We start from the raw sequence: 18,326 nt of genomic DNA, 5'->3' as shown, positions 1-18,326 counted from the left end.
CACTTGTGTTTGTTAGGCTCACAGCATGTCATGAGACAGGTTGTATGGGACTGAAGCGACACGAGATTGGAAATCATTCTATAATGAAGACAAAGGGATCTAAGGGTTTCAGACTCCCAATTCTCTCTGAATTCCAATAGAAGTTGGTTCCCTAATTCCCATAGGCCCCTCAGAAAAAAATCCTCAACGCTTTGTGATTAACAGGACATGCTGTGTTTAGCACAATGTGGACCAGTCCATGACCAGGGCTCCTAGCTACCACAACAACACAAATAAATGATAATAGGTACACACACTAATTAACTGCCTTAGTATACCATAGCTGCCAAAGCTGTAATACACCTACCGTATAACTTAGACTTGTGTCTAAATCCTCTTATGGACTTTACAGTGTCTCTAAGAGAGTACCTTAACCTGTGTATAAACTGTACTTTCCTTTCACAGCACCCAGACGTGACAATGCCCTAAGGTGACACACTAATATACTTTGCAATAGGGGTGATGACAGGAATGCAGAAAAGTGTTGGCTACAAACGGTTAATTTTTATAATTTAGACAAGCCCAAATGGCACCTATTTGAATGAGGCAAATTCACACACACATGTACCTTAGCACACATAGATCCTTGACGCTCACTTTATAGGAGTTTAACTCTACCACAATTCTGAAATGCACTATACAGAACATCAGTACATCCAAAGCAGTGCCCAAAGCTTTACAAATGGCTCTGAATTCCTAACCTCAACGCAGCTAAACTAAAAGCTTTTGATTGCAGCACTTCAGTACTGGAGGCAGAAGTGATTAGACAAAGCGGTATGCCTACGTTTGCATATTAATACCCAAAACACTCTACAACACTGCTACCAAATAGTTGAGGAGTGAGGGTTCTGGAACAACGCTGGAAGGTTTGAACACTGTTTTTGGAATCGTTTGCAAACAAGAATAAGGCAAGGTTGTCCCAGCTTAAGTCTGTTGGTGTTTGAGCTTTACAAATGTCTTTTTTTTTTTTTTTGGGGGGGGGGGGGGGGGGGAACCCTAGAAGAGATAGTGTCCACTTCACCCAGAATATAATCCTCTCACTTGATCTCCTCTATTTCACGCTCTGCTTCTTTGACTTGTTTTTCCAAAATCTTCTTTTCCATTTCACTCTTGGCTTTTTCCAGTTTCTGATTCAAATAGCTGAGCCTGTTTAAGGACATTTCCAAGATTATTAAACATGACTAAACAGAAGCAAGGGTAAGTGCTATAAGATAGTGTTAAAGCTGGCAGGCCCAAAAGCTGGGTTCTTTCTTCTGCCATCCTTATTCCAAGGAGCTTATTTCAAAATCCAATGCTTTGCATTTGTCCCCACCTTCCAGAAAACAGCCCCCAACCAGACACTCTTCCACATAGCAGACCCACTGCTCATGCTTTGCCTCCTCATCTAGACCAAGCGCTAATCTACAGAACAGGTGACAGACCAAGTGCTTTCCCCACCTCCCGCAAGTTGGATCTAGGAAGATCTGCATGGCTGCTGCGGCCACAGACACAGAGAAGCGTGCCAGGTCCATGGTTCAGACAAGCCATATCGCCCCAGGAGCCCAGTGCAGGGAGATACTGAGTAGGAACAAGAATCTGCTTCCATGCTGTTCAGTTTATTCTAAGATGCACAGCTAGGGCTCAAGGGCTACATGCTAGCCCTCCAAGCCCAAACATCACAGTTCCTGTAACAGGATTTTAGGCCATACCAATTATATTAATGGGAAGGGCTGAACGGCTAGGAAATGTCTTGGTACTTTTGAGATATAAAAGTGAACTCCCAACCTGCTAATTACCGGCAATATAAATCACTGAGTCATTCCTATCTTGACCTATGCTCCCTACAGTCACAGGCTGACCATCCTAGGCCCAAACACACAACCCTCTCCCTGCTGTGCTTTGTAACCTCACTGCAGGTGGCAGTAACTGTGCCAAGGCATGCACTTGAGAGAAGGGAGGTGGAAATGATAACAGCTCTTAGTCACTCTCCTCCCCACTGCCTAACCAGCCATTAAATCCCAGAATACACTTGTTTCATTAGCAGCAATGGGACTTATGCTTTGCTTACTTCAGTAACTTTGGCTGAAGCAGACGCTGCAAACGGTCACTTATTACTGATTTGTTCAGCAGGCTCTTCTCTCTGCTTTTCCCTGGGGACAAAACACAAATTGAGGGCACAAAGTCACTAATACAAGGCCACCTCCAATAAGCAAACCCACTGGCTTCAACCACCACTTCAAAGTATCCCCAGGGTCTCTTGGAAAGGTCCATGTGCATTATGCCTGGATTGTTGCTGGTCCCCTCTGTGCCTAGAGGGGCAAAGAAACAGGAAATCTGGGTTCTATTCCTGGTTCCATAGCTAACTTGATGCGAGACCCAGCTCACGGAAGAGCGTCACCTACTGCATCCCTAGCACCAATTTCGTAACATCTAGGTGCTCCCATCGGAGTACTGACCTGGCACAACCCTGCTTAGCTTGTGTGAGCTAATAGGACAGCCGCACAATATCACATGCAATGTGTCAGGGCAGATGCAAGGGAAGGGAAGAGCCTTCTATCAGCCATGCCAACATTCAAGGCTAGCAGAGTTTAGCATAATTCAGAGCAGTCCCATTTACTTTTAGCGTCTGCACCATTTCCATGGTGCATTGGTGGCTTCAACGCATAACAATGTGAACACTGAAGAAAAACGAGGAGGAAGCGGATGCAGAAAACCTCAGTGAGTTTGCCAAGCCTACTACAGAACATGGAGCAGCGCACACAGACAGGAGGATTCTTACACTTTTTTATGAGCAGCTCCTCAAAGGATTTTATGCCTTGGGCTGTCTTTTCTCGGGTATCTTCATTGGCAGGAGGGCCCTAGCAAAGATCAGAGATGTCAGATACAGCATAGATGTTACATTTTTATTGAGAATTCAGCTCATTCCCAGAGCTCTGACACCAGCACTGCTATAAAACAGATTCGACAATTCAAGCCTGTGCATTCACACTCTCCCACTGCACAGGGCACTTTACAAACTTTAGTTCAGAGGAACTCCATGAGGGATGGGCATGCAAGCAGCTTTATTCCCATTTTATAAATAGGGATCTCAAGGGAGTGAGAAGTTAAGCGATTTGCCCAAGACTACCAAGCAAGTCAGTGGCACAGCTAAGGTGAGAACTCTTGAGTTCCTTTCTTTCTACCCCACGCTCAGTCCACTCATCCATGTTGAGTGTCTCACACCAGCTGGGAATTGGGTTGAAGAGCACTTTGGGTAATGGTACGTATGCGACACCTGCCCACTCCAATTCAAAAAAAATGTGTGACCATTTTGGATAAGGATTCATAAACGAAGAGCAGTTGTTATTATTTGTATTACAGTAACCACAACCGAGGTCAGGCCCTAGTGGGCTAAGATACGTAACTGTGGCACTGACAGGTTGTGAAGGCCAAAACTATAACTAGATTCGAAAAAGAATAAAGATAAATTCTTGGAGGATAGGTCCATCAATGGCTATTAGTCAAGACAGTCAGGGATGCAACCCCATGCCCTAGGTGTCCCCAGCCTCTGACTGCCAGGAGCAGGGACTGGAAAACAGGTGATGGATCACTTGATAATTGCCCTATTCTGTTCATTCCTGGTACTGGCCGCTATCGGAAGACAGGATACTGGGCTGAATAGACTATTGGTCTGACCTAGTATGGCCGTTCTTATGAAACAGAGATGACAGCCCTTGCCTCAGAGAGCTCAGTTTACATGACAGTCAGGACGGAACAGGTGGGTGAAACAGACAGTGGGGGTTGGGCTGGGAAGATGAGGTAACAAAACAAAGAAGTCACAGCTTGGCACTTGCCTGACATCATACTGTGCTGTGCCTAGAAAGCTTGGTGGGTAGATTTCCATGCTATTACCCAGAATCCTCTTCCAGGTCACATGCATTTTATAACAGAATGGTTATGAACATATATTTTAAAGGCACTCCTTTGTTTTCTGGATGCTGTATAAGCCAGAATTTTGTTGGGGAGGGGGGGCACGGACGGACAAACAAGACATTTCCCCCTGTCTTTTATATCTTAAGAGTCTGATAGGCAAAAAACTAGCAAGCAAACGATAAGCTAAGTCTCTATCTCAAATCAGGGGAAAAAACAAAAACAAACAAACAAAACCCATTGAAAACTTAGATGCAATGACCTTAGCATTCAGCAACGTTCATTTCAAGAGGGAGTGCAAGTAACAAACTAAGGCTAAATGACACTGGAATAATGAGCGTAGTATGTATTTAATTATACTTACAATTCCTGATACTTTATCCTTGAAGTACGGCTTCATAAAATGGCCCAAGAACATATTCAGTGGTAGAAGTTTACCATCTCCTGCCTTCATCATCTTTGGACCACCAACCTCACACATAATTTCTTTCTACAATACAAATCATTAATTGAAAACTATACACTTCACAGAGACTTAAATGATTCCACCTCAAACTCAGCCAGCCAGCGGCCCTGCTGTTATGCATATCCCAGGCTAAGCCCCAATTACCTTACACCATCACACTATATATATTAGCTAATCTTTTAATTGTAGTTTCTGCAACCTGGCAAATTTCCTATGTAACTGCCAAGTGGACCAATGCAAAATAGAGACAAGAGCAACTTGCTTGTAATGAGCAAAAATCTAGCTGTCACCATCCCAGTGCAAGCAAAAAACCCTAACTACATACATGTGCTACATGTCAAAATCACCAATGGCAAGGAATGAAGTGTCCAAAACCATAATAGAAAACCACCAGAAAAACCTGTTTGCATTGTGAAGATTAATATCCCTATCTTAGTTTTATCCATAGGGCCTATCAAGGTGTTATTTCTGAAAACTTCTGTGCAATCTACTTTAAAAAGAAATTCCTTATCTACATGGTACCAATTATAATAAAAATCTAGTTTACCTCCCACATTGATGCTCTTTTTTTTTTTTTTTTTTTTAAAAAGCTTCACTCACTTTACCTTCATTCGGCTTCATTTTTACTGTAATGTTAGTGCTTCTCCTACATTAGGAAAATGCTGCTTGGAAGTTTGTAACTCATCAATTGAATGCTTTTTTTTTTTTTTTTTTAAATTAAATAGCCCAGTGAAAACAGACCCCTAAAACAGGATTTCATTAAAAAAAGTCTCTCTTCATATTAGGTTTTGCAAGTCATTTTAAACCCAGATTTAGGGCCCGATCTTGCCAATCCTTACAATCCATAAGCAGTTCCACTGAAGTTAATGGAGCCACTCACATGATTCCCAGGATCAGGCTCTTGGTATACAAACAAAATCAACAGAATTTTTTTACTCTGCAGATCATGCTGCCCTCCGCTGATACTTGATAAAATCTTCAAAGTTCCAGAGACTTGAAAATGATTCACCAAATAAATCACAATTCAAGGACTCAAATTTACTCCCATTTAAAAAACACCCGCAGGACTTCTTCCCTCATTGATATGAATGGGAGAAAAATCACACCCCAACTGTGCACCAAGGAACATTTTTCCCCAAGTTCCACCTGCCTGCTGTTCTTTGTTTTGTGCGATCAGAAGGTTGACTTCCTCTATCTTTTCCTGAATAACTTCTTGATACACGAGGTTCATCTGTAAACACGTTTCTGGGTCTGCTGGGAGGTTGTTATCAATGTCGTCGTCATCACTACTGCCCCCTTCTTTCTCTACTTCCTGATGTGAGTTGAAATAAATGTGATTTAAGCAGATAGAAGGGAAGAGAGCCAGGCTTGCTTTGAGCAGACAGACAGTGATTTTAATTTAACCAGCCACTACCATTAATGTCAGGAATATTGTGTAAATCCTTCTGAAAACAACTGTGCATCTCTAACCTGGCTGTCCTCTTTAGTGCTCTCACTGCCAACATCATCAACCTTGTCTATTTCCCCTCTCTCTTGTCCTCTACTGATTTTGGACCTGAAGTTGCTTCCATTGAAGTCAATGGGAATGTAGCTACTGGCTTCTACAGGTGCAGTATCAGGCCCTTAGTACTTGCCTCTTCTCTGGCCGGTCTCACAATTTTGCAGCTGTTGATGCCAGGACCTTCTCCTCTGCTGTATGAGCCAGCCTTCCAGAACTACGCTCCTGACTCTTCATCTCATTTCTCCCCCTTTGCTGTTATTTATCCCCAAATGCATGATTTCTAGAGTGTCTAGAGATAGTTTAGTATGAACTACTCAATAAAAACATTGTGGGTGAAACAGAACTCTGTTTTTGCAAGTGCACTACATCCAAATAGCTAACTAGTCAGATATGAAACTCCAGTGAGCCCTGCAATAACATCAACTGGGTCTGACCCACAAAGAAAGTTCCCTTTGTATGTGCTCTGTTATACAAATATTTTTAAATATGAGTTCCAGGAAACATTATCTCTAATTAAAATGTTTTATTTTTCCACAGAAAAAACAGTAACAGGACTTGTAAAAATGAGAACTTTAGCAGTAACTTTCCCCTTTTCAGGTGCAACATTTCCCTTTAGGTGTAAAAATGTGAAAAGCCTCCTAGAGACATACGAAATTCTGTTTGTTCTTCCCCCATTATCAGAAAGATAGGATAATGCATTTTAAGTAAGATGAATTACCATTTCAGTATGGGCATCTGAGTCATCATCGTCCAGATCATCTGTCAGAAATAGAAGTACAAGATTTTTTTTTTTTATTACGGGAAAGATATATAAATCCATAGTACACCCACATCTTGAATACTGCGTGCAGATGTGGTCACCACATCTCAAAAAAGATATACTGGAATTGGAAAAGATTCAGAAAAAGGCAACAAAAATGATTAGGGGTATGGAATGGCTTACATATGAAGAGATTAACACTGGGACTTTTCAGCTTGGAAAAGAGATGACTAAGGGGGGATATGACAGAGGTCTATACAATCATGACGCGTGTGGAGAAAGTAAATAAGGAAGTATTATTTACTCCTTCTCATAACACAAGATTTAGGGGTCACCAAATGAAATTAATAGGCAGCTGGTTTAAAACTAACCAAAGGAAGTAATTTTTCCACAAAAAGCACAGCCAATCTGTGGAACTCCTTGCCAGAGGATGTTGTGAAGGCCAAGGCTATAACAGGGTTCAAAAAAGAACTTGATAAGCTCATGGAGGATAGGTCCATCAATGGCTATTAACCAGGATGGGCTGGGATGATGTCCCTAGTCTCTGTTTGCCAGAGGCTATGAGTGGGCGACAGGGGATGGACCACTTGATCATTACCCGTTCTGTTCATTCCCCCTAGGGCACCTGGCATTGGGCACTGTTGCAAGACAGGATACTGGGCTAGATGGACCTGTGGTCTGACCCAGTATGGCCATTCTTATGTAAAGATGACAAGAGCTTTGAAAGCAAAAGCTTTCCGGCTAAGATGATCACAAGAAAACAGAACAATACATAATTTCTTAAGTCTGACCCAACAACATTTGAGGCCACTGTTAAGGTTGCTAAGACTAAACTTCCATAAATCACCATTCACTGACATTTTTTTCTTTGGAGAATGAAAGAACATCTCTCAACAACTAGAGTTGCAATTAAACTATGTCTCAGCTCCTATGGTGAGCAACATAAACAAATAATCCAGGGTGCAGAACCAAGCAGACTAGGGCTCCAATCCTGCAACATTTAAGAATGTGCTTAACTTTAGAAGCACATGAGTAATCCCACAGACTTCAGCTATAAGTACAGCTTCCATTTTTGTTCTCCATAAGACCACTAAAGGTAAGCATGTACTTGGGTATGTGGAGAATTGGGGTGTAGTAAAATGAAGGAATGTGCACAGTGATCACCAAGACTAGCAGCTGGTGGCTTAAGACTTTTTGCAGTTCTTTTTCTAAAGGGATGTCTCACCACAAAGATGCAGGCAGATGCAGGTTAAGACAGATGGTTTGTGTGCGTATTGCACTGAACAGACATGCCCACCCCAGTTATGAACAACAAAAAAATATGACTATTTACACCTGCTTGATTTAGCTTTTGGCAACACTCCAAAATAGCAGTTTGAATCCATAAGCCAGTTCAATATTGCCCTCCTTGTTTGTAACACACTCCACTGACTGGTTCTAGCCCACTTGGCAGATCATGCGCCTCCTTAATCCCCCCCCCCCCCCTTCAACTACTGCCCACTTCATCTGTCTCATCACAAAACCTGGCAACTGCTGGTACAAGAACTTTCTCCTCAGTAGACACCACAGTTTGGAAAAAGCTTTTTTGTAACCTCTGCCTTATCAATTTTCTAAGGTGCCACAAGTACTCCTTTTCTTTTTGCTAATTCATTTTAAGTGTCTATTACTCGCCTTTACCTATTCCACATTCCCTTTTCTTTAGCTTTAAAGCACTACCATAGAATTTTGATCTTACAAAAATACAGTACAGTTATATTTACAGCAGATGTAACGTAACGTGCTCTTCATGGAAAGAAGCCACAGAAATAAGACTCTTAGATAAGGCCTGGTCTCCACTCGGGGGGGGGGGGGGGTCGATTTAAGTTACGTAACTTTAGCTATGTGAATAACATAGCTGAAGTCAACGTACTTAGATCTACTCACTGCGGTGAGTCGACTGCTGACACTCTCCCGTCGACTCCACCTGCACCTCTCGCTCCGCTCCGGTGGAGTACCAGAGTTGACGGGAGAGCGCTTGGTGGTTAATTTATCGCATCTAGACTAGATGCGATAAATCGACCCCCACTAGATCGATCACTTATAGACATACCATAAGTAATGTGATGCAATGAAAACCACAGGTATCAGACTACAATTTGATAGCAAAAACAGATGGTATAAACATCTCTATAAAATGATTAACAGGTGCAATTGCTTAGTAGAGAAGTACAAAGTGTCATGTTTTGCATGCAAGTGGTCACAGGTTCAAATCCTACCCAATCTATCATACAAGAGAGGACTGTTCTCCTTTAGTTATGCTAAAGAAAAGGAGTACTTTTGGCACCTTAGAGACTAACAAATTTATTTGAGCATAAGGTTTCGTGAGCTACAGCTCACTTCATCGAATGCTATATCTCAAACAGAAGTTACGGGCTTCATGCAGGAATTATTAAGAAAGGTTCTTGAGCCTGTGCTATGCAGGAGGTCAGACTATATGATCGTGACAGTCCCTTCTATAGGTAGAATATATGAATCTAAAGCGCATTTGTATATAATATAAAGTGATTTTAAAAATATGCAAGCAAGACCCTCACATTCTCAGAGTTTTCACGTGACCACTGTAGGATCAACGGGATAACGACTGGATTTCTAACACCCACAAGAAACAAACGTCACATTTGATTTTCCCCCAAGGTACCAAACAAGCCTTTCACAAATTATAAAGCGGTTTTTAGCAGGAAACACTGTGACAACATTTAAGCCCTGCACACAAGCCTGATGCAATTAGGAGAGAAGGCCACTGCCTTCAGGATCAGCCTCTAGGCGCCGTGGGACACATCTTTCGGGCAGAACTAGAGTAACTGTAAGAGATCAGAGAAACGGCTTCACGCCGTGAGAACGGACCTACGTCGGAATCCGAGTCCAGACTGGAATCCGACACCAGGACTTCGATACTGGGGATAGCAGGGTCCAAGCTCTTTTCTAGCTCCTCTATTTCCCGCCGGATTTTCTCTCTTTCCGCGTGTAAATCCACAGGCGACATGACTTCTGAGACAGAGAGAGACGCAGAAGGGTCAGCGGCGGCGCCGCCCCCTCTCCCCCAGGGGCGGGAGGGTGGCTGCAGGCGGCAGGGGCTCCGCAGCCCCTTTTTTTTTCCTCCTCAGAGCGCGTCCCCCAGGTAACGGCCGGGCAGCCAGCCCGCCCCGCGGACAAGCCCCAGCCCCACACACCGCCCGCGCCGCGCCGCCCCTCACCGCGCTCCCGCAGGAGGTCCCCAGCCGGCCCCAGGTAATGGGCCATGGCCGCGGAGGCGAGATTCCCTCAGCGCCTCCCGGCCCGCCAGCCGCACTAGCTCCGCCCTCCCAGTGCCTAGGAGACGGTCACCTGTCCCAGGAGCTAACCTGATTGGACGGCCGGTATCACGTGCGGGGGGGAGGAAACGTGTGGCTGTCACGTGCCAAGGGAGGGGGATTTTTGACTGGGCTGAGGAATCACGTGCCGCGGCATTTTTCCTGTCCCCTAGGAGACTTGTTTGATTGGCTGAATGCCGCCACGTGAAGGGGCGGAGGCGGTCACGGCGAGTGGACACCCCGAGAGGTGGCGGTGACCCAGCACGTGTTTCCTCCAGACCCAGCCTCTTCCTGGTCTCGGGCTCGCCCTGGGCTCCCGCGGCCCCGGGAGGCGGAACAGCAGGGGCCAGGGCGGCCGCCCCTGCAGCCAGAGCAGAGGGGATCTGGCCGCCTTCCTCACCCCGCCCCCTGTTACACCGCGAAGGAAGGGGGATGGAGGTGGCTGCCTCAGCCCACACATCGTAACCGGCTACACAGCCAGAAGCAGACTGGAATAACCGGACCCCAGGGCTTAAATGCCTAGGCAGGCGCTTGCTGCCCCCAGGAAGCTGCTAGTCCTGCTGGTAGTTCATTTGTCTGGCCTTAAAGCGAGGACCACCGCTCCCCCCGGGAGACAACTGGTTTATATAAATAAAGGAAAGCATCCACCTGGGATGCCTCTGAAAGAGGTTGCTGATCTGACCTTGCTGCTGTCTTTCCAGAACTACCCTGTGCGCATGCCACTTACACCCACCTCAATGTTAACAACTGAGGTAGGGTGCGGCAGCTAGTATACACTTTTATTTCCTACACTTCCCTTCACTGCACCTGCCATAGTAACACTGGAAATAAATACTGCAAATTTGAGTAAATACTACTAATTCCCAAATGCTAATTTCTTCTCACACTGTACCTATATTAACTTCCCCATTTTTCCAGTCACTACTATTTCATTGGCACTTGTTTTGCACAAAGAAATGTTAGCTCCATTGTTTCAGTCACACCTGAAGTTGGTATATGTAATTATAGTTTCACTTCTGCTCAAATTTGAGTTTATGGGTATATTTATACACATTATGCTCAATTCCTGTATTAGACAGAATACACTATTGTATTAGATCAGAGTTCTGGACTTTTTCTGGAAAGTAGTCCATTGCACAAAAGCAGCTGCCTCACCTCTACCAAAGTGACTCTCTTTCCACTTTAAAAAAGAACCCATCATTTTTTATTTTCTGAAAACCATTTTGTTTAAACCACCAAGAATCACCAACAAAAGGCAATAGTATTTGCAGTTTAATTTCTTTTTTTAAAAAAGTATTGTTACAAAACCTAATACAATTAAAAAGCCATTTTTAAATATATTTAGGAAGTACTTAAACTGTTAAAGTATTATGTATGGTGTAGTCTCATTTTCATATTTAATTATACAAGAGTTCAAAATATTTTCCCCTATCTCACCACTCATGGCAGTAACAAAAACAAAAAACAAAACCACAGAAAAGATTTATTTGCTCCTAGCATTTATAAAATACTTTAACGCAGCACTATTAGAGGGAATGAGGGGAAAATGCAGGGAGCATAGTGTTTTGAGTCCAGTGCTCCAGTTCATTTTAATGGGAGACTGCAATGCACAAAACAGCGAAGGCTGGGTCTTGAGGTCCCAATCCAGCAAAGCACTTAAAGTATATGCTTTGCTGGATCAGGTTCCGGAGAGCCAGTGGCGGCCATTGTACTGTTGATACAATGTAAGGAAGGGTAATACTACACCAGTACACAACTGTTCTCCCACAATAAAAACATTAAGGGTAAAGGTTGCATATTTTAAGACAAAGCATTTTTTAAATATTAAAGCAAACAATCTTTGAATAGTGATTTTGGTATGTAAACAGAACTCTTGGGGTTGAGTTCCTTTAGTGGTTTTTTCACGGTCCATCATCTGAAATTTCAGAAATTCTGTCTATCGATTTAAGGAGTTCGGCAACAACCTGCAATGATTCTGCTCCAGAGACCAATTGCCTGGAATTTAAAAAACAAAATACTGAACAGGATAGGGTAGATTACAAGTAACAAGAAATGTTACCAGAAGAGGGGTTGATATGCAGAGACAAAGAACATCAGAGAACATTTATGCAATTTCAGTAGCTAAGAAAAACAGTTCACTTGAATTGCAAAATTCACTGTAAAAGATTTAGGTAGTTTAGGATTAATATTTACAGTGTTAATTAAAAACCCTAGTTGTACAAAAGCTTAATACTACACAGAAAATGGACTTAATTTTGAACAGTTAGTGAAAAATCTGAATCGTATAATTATTTTCCTGCAGTGTGTGCACAACACAAACATAGCAACACTGAGCTACTGTAAGTGAAACTAGAAAGTGAAACTGAACAGTCTGTTTGCACCTCCATGCTATGTGAAATTGAAACTCAAAATGTAAACAAAAGGCAAAATCATGATCTCATGAATGTCAATGGAAGAGCCTCCAGTACTGTAATTTTCATTTAGTCTATAGACCCCTATTAGGACAAGTTCTTTATTTTACTGTTCTCTTTATAAAGCTGAACTTACTTTATTGAAGAGCGTGAATTTGTAATTACTCTCAGAAGATTCTGCAGGGCAATATCTGCATTTTGTTTCACTACAGCCAAACTAGCAGACTCGCCAGTCTTCAAGGCTTCATTCTCTGTCTTGTAATTCTTCAGCTGAACCTTAGGAAGAGTTTAGTTTATTATAAACAATTTCTCTGGAGCAGATGCACATTTATTTATATAAAATGGCATAAGAAAACAATTCCTATGAGTACTTGAATGCTACTTTTGGGGGGCTAATTTAGGGCTCTCTCCATTAGGAACTTGTGCCATCTGCAAGATCATGGTCTCCACTTACAGGGATCAAAATTCTTCATGTGATCTCTGATCCAGGACTAACCTTGGAAGCCTTTACCAGACCTGAAAGCATCTGTACTAGAGTCCCACCATGTGCTTCTAACCCTGGCAGGTTGCTAGTTAGCAGTCTTGAAATCTGCTTCATTCTGAAAACCATCTTGCTGCTGCTTCCCTTACTCAACTTTAATTCTGATATTATAGTAGTTGATTTTCCAACTCATTCAGAAGTTAATATTTGATATCAGAAATCTGGACTTCCAGGTGGTGGTGGGGTTACTGTCTTCTCTTATCAGTGTAAGATACAAGGCACTAAAATCAGTTCAAATTTAGAGTGTGCATTGGGGATGAGGAAGAGGTTAATCAGAATAATACGATTTTAATGTCTATCACGTATAACATACCATGGCTAAAAGTCAGTGTTTATGCCAATGGAAAGTGAGAAATCTCAGATTCTGTGGGATAAGAAGCCTCACAATAGTTACTGGTCCCATGGCGCACAAATTCTAAACTTTGGAATTGTGAAATTTTTGGTTTACATTGACTTAATATACGTTCAATCAGAACACAAGGACATTTTATAGAAGATTCACCCACAGGTGAATACTTTTCCAGTAGCATTGTTATAAACTCTGAAATATCAAGATATTTTCACTTGAAGTTCATATAGTAAGAGAACCTTAAAAAGGAGAGGACAGATTCATACCTGAAGTAGTGCATTTTCCTGTCTCAGTTTTACAACATTATTTTCTGCTTTCACAGCCCGTTTCTGAAATAAAAGATACCAAGATTATTTATATTTATATTGTGGTAGCGCCCAGAATGCACTATGCATTTTCCTCATACAGAGGAATGTATAAGCCCTACCTCAAAGAGACTAAAATAACAAAGACTGGTCTGTTACATCCCTTCCCTATCAAGTGATCAAGGCAGCAATATATCTCCTTCCTTCTGAGTAAGGAAAGAATTTACTCACTATAAACAAACAGATGACTTAAATACCAACTTTCTTGCAGGCAATGTCTATATGTAAATATCTGTAAATTATGTGTAAGTTGGGTGTTTCCAGAAAGCTACACAGAATCAGCTGAACATGAGTGATTACGTTTCAGAGTAACAGCCGTGTTAGTCTGTATTCGCAGAAAGAAAAGGAGTACTTGTGGCACCTTCGAGACTAACCAATTTATTTGAGCATAAGCTTTCGTGAGCTACAGCTCACTTCATCGGATGCATACTGTGGAAAATACAGATGTTCTTATACATGCAAACCATGAAAAAATGGGTGTTTACCACTACAAAAGGTTTTCTCTCCCCCCACCCCACTCTCCTGCTGGTAATAGCTTATCTAAAGTGATCACTTCTGTATTTTCCACAGTATGCAGCCGATGAAGTGAGCTGTAGCTCACGAAAGCTTATGCTCAAATAAATTGGTTAGTCTCTAAGGTGCCACAAGTACTCCTTTTCTTTTTATGAGTGATTAAGATTCTTTAATCAGTCATGCAAAGCCCTGACTCCTGTATAACTGAGGTACTTTTGGAGTGGAACTCAGCTCCTTTTCATGTTAGCAGCCCTTGCTTCAGACGTGCTGTCAGTAATAGACACTTGATACTATGAAAAGTGATAGATAACTTGTCTCCTGAATAACGTAAGGGAAAAAGTTGAACCCAAGTGTCAGAGTTGAAAAGAGAATGTTACCATTACTGAACCATCCTCCCACCTGCATTGCTTATGCTTCCTCCAGTGTGTGAGGGGGAAAACAAAAACCCACAGGGCAACCCTGATCATGGTTCTGTACTATAAGAACACAAAGAAATATTTACAGTCATCAACTGGAGATTCTGTTCTACATGCTGCACCATTGCTTCTAGATCCCGAGCCTCTTTTTGCTCTTTAATCTTGTTCTCTTCTAGTTTTTTTTCAAGCTTCTTTATCCTTGTTAAAGAGAACAAAGTAGGCATTTTTATTTGCATTCAGTGGGAGAGAGTACAAAGTGTTTCAGGCAAGAAGATTCTATTAAGGGTCCAATATTTTTAGAACATCCTAGATAGAGGCTTCAGTATGACTAAAATGTTCATTCTAATGTACGATAGAAAATCCACCCACAGAATTAGGTTTCCAGGCTGGGCCTCAGGGGATTTATTTGTTCAACATCCATTAGCGTCAAGGATAATTATGCAGCTGAATCTCTGCACATCAAGTCCATTCACTGTTGTTATGTTTAACACCAATAATTTGGGCTTGAATAGGGACTGGGCGTGGCTGGCCCATTACAAAAGCAGCTTTGCCTCTCTTGGAATTGACACCTCCTCATCTATTATTGGGAGTGGACTACATCCACCCTGATCGAATTGGCCCTGTCAACACTGGTTCTCCACTTGTGAGGTAACTCCCTTCCTTTTATGTGTCATTATATAATGCCTGCATCTGTAATTTTCACTCCATGCATCTGAAGAAGTGGTATTTTACCCATGAAAGCTTATGCCCAAATAAATCTGTTAGTCTTTGAAATGCCACCAGACTTCTTGTTTTTGTGGATACAGACTAACACGGCTACCCCCTGATACTTGTTATTATGTTGCTTTTCAAGCCATTCTGAGGTGTGGTTGGTTGTGTAACAATCCATTTTTAGGAAAGTGTGAATTGCCTCAGTATGTGAAGCAGCATGGTGTAGTGGACAGAGAAATTCCTGAGTTCTAATCACAACTCTGTCACTGACTCACCTGTGACCTGGGGAAATTCACTTAACCTCCCCACCATCAATTTCCCTATTGGTAAAATGAAAATACTTACTTGCCTCACAGGAGCAAAGGAAGGATTATTAATACATTACTCTAAAGTGTTCCAATAGGCAAGTTTGCCCTCATTGACAAACTGAGTTGAATAGGTTATAAAAGAGGACAGGATTTGGCTCCAATTATTATTAAAAAAACAAGACAGCAAATCAGATTAACATTCTACTTACTTTCCCTGATTTCCTTCTAAAAGGAAATCCAGCTGATTTCTTAGAAGCCAAAGTTTCTCAGCTGAAATAACCCTGTAGTGAAGTTGTCATACAATAGTGTAAACCAGTGGTCTCCAAACTTTTTACCCAAGATCACTTTTTGAATTTAAGGGCAACCCAGGATCTACCCCATCCCTTCCCCAAAGCCCCACTCACTCTATCCCCCCAAATCTCCATCGCTCGCTCTTCCACACCCTCACCGGGCTAGGGTAGGGGTTTGGTAGGGAGTTCAGGCTCAGGGCTGGGGCCAAGGGGTTTGCAGTGTGGAAGGGGGCTCTGAACTAAGCTTGGGGCAGGGGGTTGAGGTACAGGAGGGGGTGAGGGGTGCAAGCTCCAAGAGGGGGCTTAGAGCTGGAGGTTGGGGTGCAGGAGGGGGTTTGGGGTGCTGGCTCCAGGAGGGGGCTTGGGGTGGGGAACACAGCCTGCCGCCAGGCAGCCCTTTCCTCCGGCGGTTCCCGGTTGGTGGTGCAGCATGGCTGCCACTAAGGCAGGCTCCCTGCCTACCCTGGCCCCACACCACTCCCGGAAGCGGCCAACGCGCCCCTGCAGGAGAGCGGGGGGCACACGGCTCCGCGCACTGCCCCTCTCTGCAAGCACCGCCCCTGCAGCTCCCATTGGCCACAGCTCCCCGTTCCCAGTCAATGGGAGCTGCAGGGGCGATGCTTCTGCTGGCTGCTTCCGGAAGGGGCTTGGGGCTGGGGCAGGCAGGGAGCCTGCCTTAGCAGCAGCCCCGCAACACCACCGGAGATTGTGATTGACTGGGAGATCCTCTAGGACTGACCAGTCGATCATGATCGACCGGTTGGTGACCACTGGTTTAAACTGTCACAAATCTTGTTTCATTTAGGTACAATGTATAAGGATATCAGCACTTCATCTTCATTTATTAAGTTAATGATTTCTTTTCCGCTGTACTATACATACTTGTTTGTCTGAATTTCAGAGAAGAAGTGAAGCTGGTTAATCTTGCTTCTTAGTTTGGCATTTTCTTCTTGTAGCTGCAGAAAAATTCTCATTAGAAATCAGGAATGTATGGTCTGGTGATCGTACTGATCTTTTAGCTTATGCTATAAAGAAGAGTTTAGAACTATTTCAAGGGGCTTCATTTCATCCAGCTCTGAAGCCAAGTTGCCTTGGTACCATGCACAGACTTCAGTGACAATGAAGTTACATTTTAAAGACCCTTTAGGGCAGTAGTTCTCAAACTTTTGTGCTGGTGACCCCTTTCACTTAGCAAGCCTCTGAGTACGATCCCCCCTTATATATAAAAAAAAATTTTATAAGTTTTTTAATTTATTTAACACCCTTATAAATGCTGGAGGCAAAGTCGGCTTTGTGGTGGAGGCTGACAGCTTGTGACCCCCCCCCCCCCATGAAATAACCTCCTGACCCTCTGACGGGTCCCGACCCCCAGTTTGAGACCCCCTGCTTTAGGGTGACCTAAAATAATTTTTCTGTAACATGCTGAGGTGCAAACTCAAGCTCCAGCACTTCACAAACCACCAGGACTATAAACGAGAAAGCAAAGGTGGGCGAGGCAGTATCTTTCACTGGACCAACTTCTCTGCTGGTGAGAGAGAAGCTCCTCAGGCCGGGGAAAGGTTCTGAGTGTGGCGCTGGAGGCTGGGATGCTCCGAGTACTTTCCCCCGACCGGAAGAGCTCTACAAGCTCGATCAGAGACGAGCTCAGCCGCCTACCTCCCGGACGGCGGGCTGCAGCGGGTGATAACGCCCATCTCCGGCTTCCGCCCGGGACGCTAGGCTCCGGTCCCCGGTCCCGAGAGCTGCGTAGCCCAGCGGGTCGCTCTCGTCCAGCGGCCAGGGAGCGGAGTCCTCCAGCCCCGACCAGTCCGGGCGGTCGCAGTAAAAGGAGTCCGAGGCGCTGGGCCCCGGCGAGGCCAAGTGGGCTCGCTCCTCCACGGCGGCGGGCTGGTAACACCCGCTCCACTCCGCATCCTCCTCGTCCAGCAGCGTGTCGCCGGCGCTGGGGTCCGGGAAAAACGGCTCCGGGAGCCGCAGGCCCAGCCCCGAGGCCTCGGGGGGCGGCGGCCCGGCGGCGCCCTGCAGGGAGAGAGGGCGCAGGTGGGGGTCGCGGGCTGGCTGGGGGGGGGGGGAGGGAATCGCGCGCCCGTCCCTCCCCGCCCCCTCGCTACCTTGGGGCTGGCGCCGCGCGGGGCCGCGCTCCGGCCCTGGCTCCGCACGAACTCCTTGAAGGAGAAGGGGTTGGCCGCGCCGGGCTCCTCGCCTGCGGGGAGAGAGGGGGCGCGTCAGCCGGGCGGCGCGGACTCGGGGAGACACCCCCCCTCCCGCCATGCCCCCCCTCCCGGCTCTCACCGCCCCAGAGGTGGGGGTTCGGGGAAGGGGAGCGGGGGCCGCCGGCCGGGGCGCGGTTGTGACCCGCCATGGCCCCGCCGCTGCCACCACCTCCTCCCCCCTTCAGCAACGGCTAGAAAGGCCCCAGGCCGGCCAGTCGGCTCCCCG

The 18,326-nt window shown here is 44.6% G+C and overlaps 2 protein-coding genes across 3 annotated transcripts in view; both read right to left on the bottom strand.

Moving 5' to 3' along the window:
- SNAPC4 (small nuclear RNA activating complex polypeptide 4) overlaps positions 1-10,008 on the bottom strand; it is a 32,444-nt gene extending 22,436 nt beyond the window's left edge. For both annotated transcript variants that reach the window (XR_012642113.1, XM_074973811.1), the window contains exons 1-8: positions 9,888-10,008; positions 9,538-9,681; positions 6,613-6,653; positions 5,540-5,705; positions 4,292-4,413; positions 2,798-2,876; positions 2,087-2,168; positions 1,081-1,185 (exon numbers count right to left, since the gene is read on the bottom strand). Coding sequence is in view for 1 of the 2 variants with exons in the window: in XM_074973811.1 (XP_074829912.1) it covers positions 1,081-1,185; positions 2,087-2,168; positions 2,798-2,876; positions 4,292-4,413; positions 5,540-5,705; positions 6,613-6,653; positions 9,538-9,681; positions 9,888-9,933 (785 nt within the window). In the remaining variant the exon portion in view is untranslated. The remainder of the gene's footprint in view (positions 1-1,080; positions 1,186-2,086; positions 2,169-2,797; positions 2,877-4,291; positions 4,414-5,539; positions 5,706-6,612; positions 6,654-9,537; positions 9,682-9,887) is intronic.
- A 1,319-nt stretch (positions 10,009-11,327) lies between these two features.
- On the bottom strand, positions 11,328-18,249 carry ENTR1 (endosome associated trafficking regulator 1). The gene is made up of 8 exons (XM_074973994.1): positions 18,180-18,249; positions 17,999-18,090; positions 17,544-17,906; positions 16,770-16,843; positions 14,665-14,776; positions 13,551-13,613; positions 12,531-12,670; positions 11,328-11,978 (listed from the first exon to the last, which is right to left on the bottom strand). Exons 1-8 carry the CDS (start codon positions 18,247-18,249, stop codon positions 11,885-11,887), a joined length of 1,008 nt encoding a protein of 335 aa, XP_074830095.1. The 3' UTR covers positions 11,328-11,884.
- Between the last annotated feature and the right edge of the window lie 77 nt (positions 18,250-18,326).

Source organism: Natator depressus, chromosome 16, assembly GCF_965152275.1.
Source record: "Natator depressus isolate rNatDep1 chromosome 16, rNatDep2.hap1, whole genome shotgun sequence".
Taxonomy (NCBI): domain Eukaryota; kingdom Metazoa; phylum Chordata; order Testudines; family Cheloniidae; genus Natator; species Natator depressus.
Note: the sequence above shows the minus strand (reverse complement) of the source record. Positions and strands in the feature narration are given on the sequence as shown.